This window comes from Solanum pennellii, chromosome 11, assembly GCF_001406875.1.
Source record: "Solanum pennellii chromosome 11, SPENNV200".
Lineage (NCBI taxonomy): Eukaryota > Viridiplantae > Streptophyta > Magnoliopsida > Solanales > Solanaceae > Solanum > Solanum pennellii.
In genome coordinates, this window is record NC_028647.1 from 1524068 (window position 1) to 1540104 (window position 16037).

Consider the following 16037-nt stretch of genomic DNA (forward strand, 5'->3'; position numbering starts at 1 on the left):
AAACATATTTTAAATAAATGTTGTATTCTTTTTCCTCATAGATTAACATGTATGCATGTTTAATATAAAGTAACTATTATAAATACTTAAAAAACTACCTTAATTTATATTTCAAGTCTGCAATTTTGAATGCAAGTATAACGTGATTAAAATATAAGATGAATACTCATTATCTCTAGAAACTTATATTTTTCAATATACTTTAGTATCTATTTTTAATATATAAGTTGAAATTATATAGAAAACTTGATACCAATTAATACAAATATACGTGCAATAACCATGACACTGATACAGATAAAGAACATATATGTATTATCTTATTACAAAGTTTACAGATGAGATGGTCACACAAAATTAACTAAGTTTCTCCGACCGAACTGGGTTTTCCTCTTGAGACCTTTTGGACTCGAATTTTAACATCACTTTCTGCATGGCTGCTTTGAATCTTTTCACCTTTTGCTTGTCATGATCATCTACTAACTCATGATTCTTTTGAGTATTGTTGCCACTTGACACTTTCTCTTCTTGGTTTCCATGAAATTTGTGTAACTTCACATACTTCATGATGTTTTCCACAAAGTTGTTAAAAGTTGAATGAACTTATAGTGAAAAAGTGAAGTTATTTATAGTATGTGAGAGACTCAAAAATTGGACATAAAAGGACAAAGTAAGTGACAAAATTTTCTGCTAATATGAGAAAAGAACAAAGGGTTTTGTTAGTGGTTGGTTGTGTTTCTCATGACGATTGATATATTGATCCAAACAAAAGATGTCATATTGCCTTGATGGAAAAAATGTTGGTTTGTTCAACTATATAAAAGGTAAAGACAAGTTATTATCTATTTTTCTAAAAAAAAAATAGGGATATTGAACAAGAGGGGATGGTAACGTGGGAATCAAACGAAAAGAGACAACAAAATGAAATTTCGATAATCAACCAACTAAGCTACTAGAATTTTTTGAAGTCGAGATAAATAAGATTGTGACTGGATCGAATTTGAGATTATCGATTTTTTAATTTTGCGAAATGTAATTGAAATCCGAATTCAAAATTTTAAGTTCGATTTTAAATTAATTGATTTGAATTATTTTGAATTTTAAATTTTGAGTTTATAAATTTAAGATTTTTTTTCCTTGTTACAAGAATATTGTTGTTTCTGCTCAACCGTTTTGGCCACCTAATTTAAGACTGCAAAGCCAAAGAATTGGTAGGCAATTAATTGGTGATTATGTGAAAGTGATCCAGACACAAACAAATTAGTCAATTAACAAGATTTTGCTTCCCTAATTTTTTAAAAAGTTAAATTGTTAATTACTTAATAGAAAAAAATATTATTTTCTTGAGAATAATTAAAAAAAATATATATCATATAAGATTAAGAATATTAAAATATTTTGAAGTCCATCAAATAATGGAAAGGACATTTCATTCTTTTGCTAGAGTATTGATAATGGAAACAATTAACGTTACATATATCTGAATTAATTTGTATTATATTATGGAAGACACAATTTATATATTATGACTATCAGTTAAAATCAAATTAAAAGAAATATTTATATATTATGTCTTTATCATATTTTGTAAACAATAAAAGCTACATAAACAATTTATTTTTCAAAAGACACTTATTAAAATATCCTAAATTTTGTCTCATTAGTAAACTTAAAATTATGCCGATAACTTATTAGAGTTGTGGAATGATAATTATTCTTTTATTTTAATCATTTTTCGAATTTGAATCTTCTAAGAATGGTGTTATTTTTATTAAAAATTTTAAAATTTAATCGTATTTCAGTACGGATACTATTAACAATTTATTAGAAAGAGAAGTTGAAATTCTAACACTTTTTTCTTTTCTATGTAAGTTTTGGAAATGGATTTGGAGAAGGGTGTCCATAGATGGATAGTTGACATTTCTGAATGGAACCCATCTCCCAATTACTTCTCTTTTGCTATGTCCTTTCTTCCCCAACATGAACTCTCCTCCATTACCAGGTTTCTTGATTTATCCTCTTTTGTCCTTTACTTTTTTTATGTAAAGTTTTCATCTTTAGCTTTATCAGACACATCTTTCTTTCTTGATTGCATAAAGGGTATATAATTTTTGTATGAAAAAATGCTAGAAATTTAGGTTTATCATATAAAGTTTTAATCTTTAACTTTAGTATATACTACTTTGGTTCTTGATTGCACAGAATGTGTATAGATTTTATATGAAATGCTTATGTATATCATGTAAAGCTTTTATCTTTTGGTTCTTAATTGCATGAAGTTTTTTATGTTTTATTTGAAGTGCTAAATTGATGTACAACAACAGAGGGTAGAGTAGAGTGTACGTGGACCTTACATCTACCTCTGTGGTAGAGAGATGGTTTTTGATGGACCCTCGGTTCAAGACAAAAACAGTTTAAAAAAAGATGTAATGGAAGTACGAGACAATAGAAAATAACGAAAACAATAAATGGTAGTAGAATAGTACTACAACAATAATCCTATAATCGAACTACAATTGATGCATTTCGAGTAAAATGATTTTTAATTTTTATCTGTAGTTTTTCCTTCTTGATTGCATTAAGCTGTCTATGGAAGTAAATTGTGAGTTTGTACTTTGTTATACTTGCCTTAATTTTGAATGTGGATATGCACTTTGTATTTCAAGTAAAAGTTTTCATCTGTAGGTTTACTCTAGAATTCTTTAATTCTCTATTGCTAAAAGGTGTCTACCAAAGCAATATTTTGAATATGCACTTTGTTTTTACTTGCTTAAGTATATATGTGTGTTTAAAAAAGCTTGTTGAGGATTTTGGTTATCAAGATTACCCCTTTGTAGAAAGTTGAGCGGATTTGTCACTCGTTGATTAGGTTCTTTCAAATGGAAGATCGAAAACGGGCTCTTGTGAGCAGATTGTTGCAGTATGCACTGATACATCAAGTCTTGGGGATCCCATATAACGGAATTGTCATCAGGCGCACTGCTGAGGGGAAACCATACCTGTTATGGTTAGAACGTAGTCAGGTACAATGTTGAAAATGCACTAGCTTTTGGTTCTCATTTTTTGTTGAAAATATGTTTTTCATGTTTGCTCGTTGAAGTACCTTATCAGATGTGTGTCTTTTATCGATAACTATCTGGATTCTTGCATTCTACCAAGTGTTTCTTGTAGAGTCGAAGATTAGAGGTGTAAAATGACTCGTCCTTGGATGGAATTTTGCTATAATTATTTGCAGTAGCCTTATACTAGAAATGTGTTCTATAAAGGTGTATTATTCACTAGAGAACTTGAACAAGACAAATACTTGGAAATATGATAAAAACATGATGTTAACCCCTTTTTCAGGATGGTATATACGAAATTTCCTGCTGTTCTCGATTGATGAATTAGCTTCTCACCAGTGTCAAACACATACTTCCCATAATATCTGTCGAATAGTTTTTTCTCTTCATTTTGGTCCTGTTTCATCAGCCATGAAGAAAGTTGTCTCTCGGCCAAGTCCTGCCCTTCTCTCCTATTTGAACATCACTTATTTATCAATGAGGAAGTGTTCAAGTGATGAATATTGGGCATAAGAATTTAATATATACTGGTTTCTTCTTATAGATCTTTTCCCCCTTGTGTTAGTGGATGTAGCTGTCGTTTCCCATATCCAAATAAACCAACTTATACAAAGTAGACTCCGTAACATCCATGAAGATTAGACAATTGCAACTTTCAAGAACTTCATTTGTTATTTTGATCATATAGTACATGGTTTACCAGCATTTACATAACTCTTCTTCAGAAAATTCTCCCAATTACTGATGCGTTCTCATATTTTTCATGTTTACATCATCGATAAAGATTCAGAATCACATATTCTGATTCAGCTGAAAAGATTCTCATTATATATGTTTGAAATTACATTCTTGATGCCAGAGTAACATTGATTATTTAATTTGAGTATGTTCTTCATGCTACCTGTTTTGCTGTTACTTGCAGTCGATATCTTCACATTTGCAATATCATTAATCCTATCCTCTTCTAGGAATGTGACAAACTGAACTTGGAGTTTCCAAATTTTAACTTCAATGCATCACATCATGGTGATTTTGTGGCTATTGCTTCTGAACCAATATGCCTTGTGGGATTGGATGTTGTTTCTCAAACCATCCCTGAGAAAGAATCAGTGGAAGAATTCATTCAGAGTTTCTCATCATACTTCTCAAGACTGGAATGGTTTAATATAATCAGTGCTGGCTCTTCTCGTCAGATTTTGAGTGAGTTTTATAGGTACCTCTCTATTTATAGATCTTCTTTAATGCAAATGTAAATGCCACAACTGAAAAGTATTTTATTCGTGCTTAACCTCAAACTCCTATAATTATGTGCATTTCAAAGCTTTCTTCTATGTTCGGTTCAGAGATCACAGAGAGTTTGATCTGGTAAAAATGTCGAAGTATCCCAAGAAAAAGTAATGTGTATAACTTGCTTTCTCTTCCATTACTCATTAGAGTTTGGTGTCTCATTTTCTTTCTCTAAATGAGATCTGGAGGTTCGTACTGCTGAGTGCCGGGAACGACCATATATATAGGTGATTCAAACTGCTCAACAATCATTTTGCTTGTGAGCATGTGACCAATCGGTTTCTACCATTTTACAGTAGGTGACATAATGCAATAATATCTTCTGCTGTGACCAACTCGTCCCCTGCTTATTTTCCGGGGAAAAGCAGGTTGAAGAACGGCAACTCACTAGCCAACAACTCCTTCAGAACATCACTTTAGGGAGATTGAACAAACTAGTAGAGTTGAATTTGACGTAGAGGGCAGAGAATAAGATATTTGGAACATCTTTTTTTTGTAACAAGTTGAATGACAGGTTTTGTCACCCTGAGAAACAAAATTCATGCTAAATGATAGAGATTTGTTAACAACTTGTGCAGATATTGGAGTGTGAAGGAAGCATTTGTCAAAGCCATTGGTGATGGTGTTGGTTACAAGTTGGATACTATCGAGTTTCATCACAAAAACTGGGAAAACATAGTTGTTAAAGTTGATGGCAAAGAACTAAAAGATTGGAGATTTTGGCTTCTTGAATTGGGTAAAGATCACGTGGTTAGTTCTTCTGTAGTGCTAATTCTTGTCTAGTTTCCCTTTTGACTGGTTATCATGCTTGTTTCAAAAGGCGAGTAAAAGTAAAGACTCGTACAAGTACACGTTTCAAATCTCTGATGCTAGCTAGATCCACTTGAAGCTTTCATATAATTATTTCCATTTGTAATATTGTTGACAATCTGCCTCTTTCATCACTTGTTTAGTTATATTGATGACAATCTGCCTTTGCATTAAATGACTTTTCTGTAATGTTGCAGGCATCAATTGCTAGAGGTCATCCTATGTATGCCACTAGCAGTTACAAAACAACGTTGAATCGGACACAATTCAATGACGAGGAATACAATTTAGGACTTCATCTTCCAAATACAAGCTTCATTTTTCGGAAGGTAGAAGACCTTTTCCCCTCCAACGAAAACAGGTAGAATGCCACCATGTTCATCGATAAATTGTGCTGTGTTGAAGGATTAAGAAGAGCTCAAAGAAGTAACAGACACACCCTTAATGCTTTCTTTCCCCAGTTTGATTATTGCATGACGGAAGTGCTTGAGAATTTCGAAAGACATGATCCTATTAAAAGATGAGAGATAGTCAAACTTCTAAGCTAGGAGCGAACTTAGCTTAGAAGTTATGCATTCACATGAACTCAGTAGCTTTTGTCTAGACTCGATATATGTATTACTGGAGAGGATCCAAATCCAAAGTTGAGAGCTTCGCGCACTTTACTACGTCTTCTTGTACTTTAATTATCTCTATATGTACATTTGTTTGTGTCATGTTGTATTCTCAGCTACACAACTATGATATTTTTTGCTAGTCTTTTTAAGCATGTACTCAGTTTCAACTTAATGTTTCTAAATCAATAATTTTTGTTTCTCACATTTGTTTTTTTTTCCATAAATTTGGGAGAAAATTATTTCTAGAATCAAGATATGAGTTCAAACATTTAAATGATATCTAGAAAATCATATTTTTGTTTGGTTTAGGTATTTTGTCTAGTAGATTGGTGTTTTTTTGTCCCAATTTACTCATAGTTTTGCTTCTTTTAGTCTATTTTAAAAAAATAATGTTACCTTGTTATAATAAGAAATAATTTAACTTTGAAATTTCATCTTTATTCTCAATGAAACGATTATCGTCATAAAAAAGTCAAAGAGAATTTTAGACATAAACTTCATTATATTTTCTCTTAAATTTTGTGTCAAATCAAACGATTGTCAAATAATTTTACACGGAGGGAGTACCAGTTATGTCCCAAAATATGTATCAATCTAGCAAAAATCACGTCCATTAGAAAATCAATAAATAATACTCCCTCCGTCTCATTTTATGTGACATCATTTGACTCATCACAGTATTTAATTAAAAAAATAATAACTTTTAAAACTTGTATTTAAAATAATCTTTACATGATTTCTAGTTATAGTATTTGTAAATAATATAGAGTACCATTTATAAGATAATATTATTTCAAAAAAAAAAAAACTAAAAAATGACATTTATTTTGTAACCCGCCTGGTCGTTCATATATCACATTCTAACTAAAACTTATTTCTCTGCTCATTCAAATTCCTCAAAATCTTGAAGAACTTTGTAAGCTGCTTGCTCCAATTTCTTTGGAAGTTCAATCTGTTTGTTCTACAATTTAGTTATTAGCAGAAATCTCAATAGCAGGAGCTTCTGTAAGTGGGGTTAGCTTTTTCTTGATTTCTTTGTGGCATTTTATCAAACACATAGTGGATGGTAATAAAGCACACTCTTTCAAGCTAAAAACAGTTACAAAATACATATAATTGTCAAAAATATTACTAATTCTTGCATAAAGAAGCAATGTGGAGTTGTCATCACCATCTACTTTGCTTTTGTGGTTATGTCTTTGATTAGAAAATGCACAAGTACTAAACCATCATCCATTACGGTTCTAAATCTGTTGAGAGAGAGCAGATGCATAAAACACCTTGAACAAGTTCATACACATATAATACAAAAGGGTTATGAGCAAGACCAATTTATCATCAACCAGTTTATATCCCTATGTAATGTGTTCTCGACTGATGTTTCTTATGCTACAAGTGTGTTTGAGCATGTTATTCAGCCTAATGTTTATGTATGGAATACATTGATTAAAGGGTATAGCAAAAAATCATCTCTTGTTGATTGTTTCGTAGTCTTGAAACAAATGAGAACAAGTGTGAATGTGATACCTGATGAGTTTACTTTTCCTTCGTTGGTCAAATCTTGTTCTAATGTGTTGGCTTTGAAAGAAGGTCAGATTATTCATGGGTTGTTAGTTAGATATGGGCTTGATAGTGATGTGTTTGTAGGATCTAGTTTGATTGATCTTTATGGGAAGTGCAAAGAGATTGAGTATGCGCGGAGAGTCTTTGATGAAATTTCTCTAAAGAATGAGGTTATATGGACTGCGATGATCGTTGGATATGTATATGCTGGTGATTTATTAGAAGCAAGAAAGTTATTTGATGAAATGCCACAGAGAAATGTAGCTTCGGGGAATGCAATGATTAGGGCATTCGTCAAGTTTGGTGATTTGTCTGGCGCGAAGAAATTGTTTGATAGTATGCCTGATAAGGATGTGGTATCTTTTACTACTATGATTGATGGTTATGCTAAGGCCGGTGACATGGCATCAGCGAGGTTTCTGTTTGATAGGTCTTCTAATAGAGACATCATTTCGTGGTCTGCTTTGATGTCCGGGTATGCTCAGAACGGGCAACCCAATGAAGCTGTCAAAATTTTCCATGAAATGTTGTCGATGAATGTTAGGCCAGATGAGTTTATAATGGTAAGTTTGATGTGTGCGTGTTCCCAGTTAGGTCGTCTGGACCTGGCAAACTGGGTAGAACATTATATGAGCCAAAATTTATTTGATCTTAATCAAGTTCATATAGCTGCAGCCCTCGTGGATATGAATGCTAAGTGTGGCAATATGGAAAGGGCAAAAATGTTGTTTGAGGGGATGCCTAAGCGTGATCTAGTATCATATTGTTCAATGATACAAGGGCTGTCTATTCATGGTTGCGGTTCCCAGGCTGTAGATTTCTTTGATAGGATGCTGAATGAGGGTCTTGTGCCTGATGATGTTTCCCTGAAGATAATTCTGACAGCTTGTAGTCGTGCAGAACTTGTAAAGGAGGGTTTCCGGATCTTCAATCTAATGACAACCAAGTACTCTGTCAAGCTATCTCCGGATCATTATGCATGCGTAGTAGACCTTCTTGGAAGATCAGGAAAGCTTCAAGATGCGTATGAACTTATAAAGTCGATGCCTGTTGAACCTCATGCCGGTGCCTGGGGTGCACTTCTTGGGGCTTGTAAGTTACACTGTGACATTGAAGTAGGCGAGGAGATATCGAATAGACTTTTTGAACTTGAGCCTCAAAATACTGGTAATTATGTGCTTTTGTCAGACATCTATGCTGCGGCAAATAGGTGGTTAGATGTTGCACTGTTGCGTCAAAAAATGAGTGAGAAGGGTCTTAGGAAGATACCTGGTTGCAGCAGTTGGGTATGGAACAATCCTTAAAACTTTCGTCCTATTATTGTTTATGTCTTCATGTCCCTTTTTACATTTTTACGGGTTTCCCCCTTCAGTGAAAAATCAATCTTATTACTTTATGGATGTGTTTCATAAGAAGGAAGTCACCCATAATCTTATTACTTTATGTCATGACATTATCTCTATGAGCTAATATCAAAGCAAGTTAAATACAGATATTTTGATTACTCTATTCTTCTTGTAATATGCAATTTGATGTGTTATTCTCCGTTCAAAACTGCTAGTTATCAGTGTCTGTTAGTGATTTTATCTAGGTTGAAGTTATGTTTGCTGGCAAGGGATAAATTCTTGTCCTCTTCCTCATTATGAACAGAGAAAATTAAGTTCACTAAGTAATGCATAACCAGCCACAATCAAAGACATTATTGTTAGACTATTAAGAGCTGAAACAATTTTGACCTCATACTCTTGCTCTAACGTTACCATGGCATCATTTACCATGCTCTCTGCATTTCCCATCTCTCAATCACATCCCTGTTATTTCCTTTTAATGCAAAAGGCTCAAGTCTGAGCGGCTTAAACTGCAATTTTACAGTACCTCCTGGTCATCATGCAACCCAAAACCTTTTCATGAATGTTTCTTTTGTCATAGTATGCTTTTGCTGCATTAATTTCTTTTGCAATGTGTGGGGTTAAAAAGAACTTGAGTGTGTGTGCGCAACTTTTTTCCAAGCAAAGCTGCCCCTAGACTTGAACAACTCCTTTTTGTTTTTTCCGTAAATGAGCAGTTTTAACCAAAGTGAACGTTGCATATCAAAAAAACCCAGACCTAGACATCCCCAGCCTGGTAAAGCATCTACACTATGGAAGCATCCTACTATCCTTCAAAATCGAGGAATATTCAGTACAGCAGCCTAAGGATGATAATATTTCAACTGAGCCAGTATTCTAAATAGCCTTACTTTCACTACTCCTCTAGTGTAGATATCTTGGACTATCATTCTAGTGAGAGCTTCAGGACTTCTGTTTTTTGATTGGAAGATTCACAGGTTTCCTTTCTTGCCATATGTAATATACTCCTGCTGCTAGTGTCATCACTGCAAAATTCAGCTTGTGAATCCTTACCTTTGCAGTTAGTACTTTCCCATCTCATCTCCCCTTGCCGGCCAACTTCCTCAAAGTCTTGATAAGCTTTAATGATTTTATGGACGACCCATTATTTACCTTGCTTCCCATAATAAATATGTACCCATTGTTTCCATAATCTGTCTTTCTCATGGCATAAATTCCAGAACATTTGGCAAATGGCAGCCATGTTACATGCTAGCAGATCAACTCTATTCAGCCCTCCAGCTGATTTTAGTCACCATAATTTGTCCCAGGAAATAAGTGTCTTCCTTGATGTCTCTATCCCTCCTGTCCATAAGAGAACCTCCTACAACACCTTCAATACATTTAATCACCTTCTTGGGCAAGATGAAAATTTGTGACCAGAAGTCTTGACAGAGAATAGACACTTCTAATCTACTGTGCTCTGATAAGAACCTTGAGGTCCAACCAGATATTCTGCCTAATATCTTATCAATTAAGGGTTGACACTGCAGAATAGATACTTCTTTAGTACTCAATGGTACACCCAAGTACCTAATAGGTAGAGTACCTTTTGAGAATCCAAGTACTTGTAAAATCTCGTCCTGGATGTCTGATTGAACCCCCCTCCAAAGTAAATAGCACTTTTATCTACATTAGCAACCAGCCAGATGCATTTGAGGATACCTGAAAATAAGAGTATAGTAGTTGTATGGAAATTAGCACCCTCTCTAGGCCTCTACAGAATAGCAACAAGTCATCAGCAAAACTCAATTGCCTATGTTCGTCTTTGCACATTTAGGGTGGAAGCTAAAATCAGGAATTCTCTGCAGCTGTTTCATTAAATTAACCTAGTAAGTGCATCGTTTGAATTAACCTTCCGTGCTGGACTGCATAGAATTTTTTTTAAAGTGCAGTATGAATGAAGATGTTCTCTTTGAGATAAAAATCTCTATAGATAGCGTTTTCTTAGTCAGAGAGAGCATCAATATCCATGGTCTCATTTTCTAATTTTACATATTGCACTTGAGTAATAATGCTGTTTCGCAGTCAAGTTGAATGCAAACCGCTTAGTCACTGGAACTCTTCGTGGGTTTGATCTGTTCATGAATTTGGTCATTGACAAGTGACAACACGGATGAAGTTAATGGCAATGATAGGAATGAAATTGGCATGGTGGTGAGTTTCTTATTCTCTCCTCCTCTCTCCCTTTACCCTTGTTCCTTCACTCTGGTTGTTGCGATCTTACAGCTGTGAATATGATCGCTAATGCTGGTGTGTTGCTGCAAAATTTCTCTTTCAGCTGATTCGCGGGAATAGCATGGTGACAATTGAAGCATTGCTTGACCACAGTAAGCTCTAACAGATGTTTGTTTATGCCCCAGATGCTGCTGTTGCTTGTTTAAAGGAAACCTTAGGAACACAAGTTTGTACTGTCAGGATTCGGTATTCGACTAGATAACAGTTAACATGACAATGGTTTTTCGTTTAAGTTTGATCATCAATGCTTTCTATTCAATTAGTGCACTATGTGCTGAATGCAGTTTGTATGTGTTCCTGTTTTTTTTCTCTCCAATTAAAAGGAGCACAATGTGATGTTTGTTATTACATATGAACGAGTTTGCTCAATGCACACTTTATGCAAATGATAACGGTTGCAAATTTCTCTGAGTTCAAATAAATAGTTATATAAATAGTTATTTGAGCAAGTTTGACCGCCTATTTGACGGACAACAATATTTAAACCAACCATTCAGGAGCAAATTTAACTCTTTTCCCTAATTACTATAATATGCATTATTTATTAAATTAGTGATAGGTGTGTAAATATAAGAATGCTTATGCTTTTCAAACAACAAAAAAGAACTTTTCAACTAAGAAATGATGGGATTTCTCAAAAAGAGAAAAACGAGATTTTTTAGTACTTAAATCATATGAGGTTTTTAAATAGACAAACAGATTCAAAATAGAGTGAATACCAAAACAAAAAACAAGAAGAAAGGGACAATAAGGCATAGATAGTACGGAAATTACACGTAGTCAAACAACTGAGCTAGTACGACTTTTCACTATTAACATAGTTTAGTACAAAAACATCTTCGACGCCAGCCAATGCAGTCTCCACCAGAGAAGCCTTCGTTGCGGCAAATGATAGCACAGTTGTGGTCAAGGACGCATGGGCCGCGGTACCGATGGCTTTGTGAGATGCACACTCTACCCTCCACTTGTTGGATTCTCATTTCTACATGCACAAAATTCGAAAAGTCTAAAATCAAAGTTTTTTATATATCAATGTACATCTAAGTTAAATCTTAAAATTATGTATTCAATCTTATTTCTTTAAAGAACAACAATCATATCCAGTATATCAGGGGTAGATACAGATCTTATTTCTTATCTCTACAAGGTAAAGAAGTTGTTTTTGATAAAGCTCGACTCAAACAAATAACATGATAAAAAGTAGAGGAAGTACCACTATTGTTACTTACTGATAAGAGATGATCAAGATAGACAATGCTCGACTATCTACTAACAATTTTTAAATTTTGTAAATAAAAAAGAAAGTAAAAGTATCAAACTCATAGGAAAAAGATTAATTACGTGAGGCAAACACAATGAGAAGGAACAAAAGCCCAAAAGTCTTCCTCTCCATTTTGATCATCCTTTTTTCAACAATATAATGTTTTCTAATATCTTTGAATGAAGCTATCAAATGAGAAAAAACACCTATAATATAGATAGAGGGGTGGAAATAGTGTGACCATTTTACCCTTCAGGACTTAACCACCTCTGTCCGTCTATTTTTACTTGTCCACTATATTGAAGACTGATATATTCATTCTTATTTATTTAATTTTAAAAATCAAGAAATAATTTATCAAAACGGACCTAAAATATATTATTTTAATTATCAAGTGAACGAAGAAATATTATACTTCCTCGATAGGAGGCTGATAGTGCACATTTCATGATTTTATTTAAAATAAACACTAATTTTGAGACAGAAAAAACATTATAAAATGGAGATAGTAAATGTTACACAGAGGCTGAAGTCTCACGTGAATGCCCCAGAAATTAATCTATGCCACCCATGTTTGATTGGCCAGCATGGGCGGCTTCATACATAGTCATCATCTTTGAAAAATAAAAACATATAATGTCAAAATATTAATATTTTTAATTTCTAATAAAGTATACAGATGCTTTTTCAAAAAGAAAATACATTTACCGATGGTCTACGTAAAATATATCTTCTTTAATTATGCACATCAAGGTTTTACATTACTTACGCGAAGGTATATAACTAAAGGAGATGATATCTTTAATATAACTAATTTAACTTTCTAATAGATGAATTAGAATGTGAAAAGAAAAATGAAGCAATGAAAAAGAGGAAGTCCATTGCTATTATCATACAAAAAGTGAAAAGCGTAGCAATTCATGCGTATGTGATTATGTTATCGTATAACAAAAAGTGACGAAGCGTACCAATTCATATTAGAGGAGAAGTTTTGATAACCGACAAGCGTATCAAATCACATAGATAAGCTCCTACCTGCCAGTTAACGGATGGTTAGGGCAGGCAACGCGTAAAGGGCGTAAAGGGGATGGATGTCTGAGCAATCCTGCAATACTACTAGTGTTCAATCTCAGAGTTGACCTTATTCATGAAGTGAACGAAAATTAGCGACTGACCAGCTCAATGAAATGTAACAAGCAGCCAGTGGGAGGACTCATCCATGAAGCTACAGGTTGACAGCATTCAGTAGCTTTGGCTCAAACCTGTATTTGGATTAAGAAACTTAAGTCAATGTATAAATAATTAATCCAAAACACAGTAAGCGAAAAAAGATAGTGATTCAGAACACGTAAACTAAAAAAATTGACCAGCCTCAAAGGCATGCTCGAAATCTTCATACAGTTCCCTGAAGAACCAAATTTGGTGCTGTTACATAAAGAAGTTACTTATAGATAAGCAACGGTAACCAACTGTCTGTGCTTCACTGAAATAGAGGATAGTTAAAAAGGACCTTGACTTAAATGGGTAGTTAAGCACCAAAATCTATATAAATTAAAGATGTCTTTACCTTCAACTACAACAAACTATCCAGCAAGTTACTGAATATTATTTTATAAGGTAAAAGTTTTACTGGAAGGGTACCAAGAAAGTAATAAAAGGTCACATAAAGGAAAAAGAACTCCAAAAAGAAAAATAGGCTACAAGACTTCCCTTCCTAACAAATCTAGGAAATCCATTAATTGGTTCAAACTAACTATTGAACTAATTCTACACCAGAAGAACAGATTCTGCAAACGACTATCTTTTACCCTAAAAATTGGAGATCTGTGTATTGTACCTTTCCAGCCATATTGTCCAGAAATTTACAGTGGAATAGTCCTCTGTATCTCTGCTTATTCTCTTTGTGAGTAACTTACCTGTTGTTGCCAACTTTATATTAAACCTCTCACATTCTGAGGCATCACCCATGCAATAACACAGATACTTTAGAAATAATTCCAGCATTGTTAGAAACTCTCTGCAATGGATAAACAGGTACTCCACTATTTCTTGATCTTCTTAACACAAGTAAAGCATACAAAGACAACAACATACTCAATGTGATCCCACAAGGGTCTGGGGAGGGTGAAGTGTACGCAGATTTTACTTCTATCTCAAGGTAGAGAGGTTGTTTCTGATAGACCCATAGCTCAAGGAAAAAACAGTCCAAAGCAGTAAAGGGAAATAAAGAAGTCAGAGAAGAAAATTATAGAAAAACTAACAAATCATCCTAAACAATAGTCATTAACAAGATAAAACGATAATGGAAATACAAAAAACAACAGATAGTAACCAAACACAGAGGACAAGAAACTACAAGAGTAATACTACGACTAAAAGTATGCCTAGTAGTACAGAAGAATAAGCGAGAGACAGCGTTTAACTATTTTACCCTAATTTGTGTCCTCCATAACCTCCTATCTAAGAGGACATGTCTAAGATCATGTCCTCGATAAACTGAAGTAATGTCATGCCCCTAATCACCTCTCCCCAATATTTTTCGATCCGACTCTACCTCTCTCGAATCCATCCATAGCCAACATCTCACAACTCTGCAATCGGGCATCCATGCATCTCTTGTGCACATGCCCAAACCATCTTGGTCTCATTTCCCGCATCTTGTCCATTATTGAGGCCACTGCTACCTTGTCCCGAATATCTTCATTCATAATGTCATTTCTTCTGTTATGCCCACACATTTATCTCAACATCCTCATCTACACAATTTACACAATTTTCATCTTCTGAACGAAGTTCTTGACGGCCAACACTCTGCTCCATACAGCATAGCCGGTTTAACCACCACTCTGAAGAACTTGCCTCTAAGTTTTTGTCTACCTTCTTATCACACATGATTCCAAATCCGAACCTCTATTTCATCCACCATGCACCTATACAATGTGTGACATCATCGTCAATCTCCCTATTTCCTCGGTAACAGACCTAATACTTGAAACTTCCTCGACTAAATGATCAGTGTATCAAGCTTCACTTTGACGTCAACCTCAAACGTTAAGTCATATAACTTGCATTCCAAATATTCTATCTTGGTTCTACTCCACCTGATCCCTTTAGACTCAAGGTTTGCCTCCAAATCTCAAGCTTGGCGTTAACTCCACCTCGGTTCTCGTCAATCAGTTTCAACACAAGTAGCATCTGTTACATAAATATGAAACCCCTTTTTTGCAGATTATTGTGTTAAAACATACCCCCCCCCCCAACCATGTTGCAACCACCCATTTTGACCTGGCTTCTTTGTTAACATGCTGTAGCAATTCTATCTGAGAAATTTTTTGCCCTTGCCTGCTAGCCTGATTCTATTTGTCGAAGGAATTGGCAGCAGTCCTCTACCTCCCAATGTTCAAATTCCTTCTAAACTCTTGCTGCCAACCAGAATTTGAGTGAAAATCTGCCACATTGCCATTCCTTTTAGTTGAGCAATTGAATAAAGTAGGGAATCAGTCCTTCAGGCATGCATCACCAGCCCATAGATCTGTCCAGAATTTAATGTTAGCTCCATGCCCATCTCCAGAATTTAATGTTAGCTTCCTGCCCACCTCCAGCAGTAGGGTATTATCAGCATATAGAATCTGAGATAGAAAGCATTTCATTTACATTTTTTGGAGGGGTTCTTCTGGCCTTTGAAGCCATCACCAGGCTAAAGATAAAACTGAGTTACAAGAAATGCTTTCTATCTTCTTCACACAACAGTAGGGTATCATCAGCATATAGAACACTATCACCACCAGTTCTTCCAAAGCTCATTCCTTTT

At 34.5% G+C, this 16037-nt stretch overlaps 2 protein-coding genes across 4 annotated transcripts; both read left to right on the forward strand.

The window, feature by feature from the left end:
* The first annotated feature begins 1839 nt into the window (after nucleotides 1-1839).
* Nucleotides 1840-5948, forward strand: LOC107004462 (L-aminoadipate-semialdehyde dehydrogenase-phosphopantetheinyl transferase-like). Of its 2 annotated transcripts, none has more exons than XM_015202659.2 (5): nucleotides 1840-2002; nucleotides 2870-3023; nucleotides 4031-4275; nucleotides 4928-5085; nucleotides 5357-5514. In XM_015202659.2, exons 1-5 carry the CDS (start codon nucleotides 1881-1883, stop codon nucleotides 5368-5370), a joined length of 693 nt encoding a protein of 230 aa, XP_015058145.1. In that variant the 5' UTR covers nucleotides 1840-1880; the 3' UTR covers nucleotides 5371-5514. The 2 variants fall into 2 exon arrangements, with proteins under 2 accessions (XP_015058145.1, XP_015058144.1); XM_015202658.2 differs by having other exon boundaries at nucleotides 1842-2002; nucleotides 4928-5099; nucleotides 5357-5948.
* Nucleotides 5949-6592: 644 nt separating this feature from the next.
* LOC107004463 (putative pentatricopeptide repeat-containing protein At5g37570) lies at nucleotides 6593-11376 on the forward strand. Of its 2 annotated transcripts, XM_027912811.1 has the most exons (3): nucleotides 6593-8625; nucleotides 10761-10884; nucleotides 11009-11376. In XM_027912811.1, exons 1-2 carry the CDS (start codon nucleotides 6970-6972, stop codon nucleotides 10833-10835), a joined length of 1731 nt encoding a protein of 576 aa, XP_027768612.1. In that variant the 5' UTR covers nucleotides 6593-6969; the 3' UTR covers nucleotides 10836-10884; nucleotides 11009-11376. The 2 variants fall into 2 exon arrangements, with proteins under 2 accessions (XP_027768612.1, XP_027768613.1); XM_027912812.1 differs by lacking the exon at nucleotides 11009-11376 and having other exon boundaries at nucleotides 10756-10884.
* Nucleotides 11377-16037: the final 4661 nt, after the last annotated feature.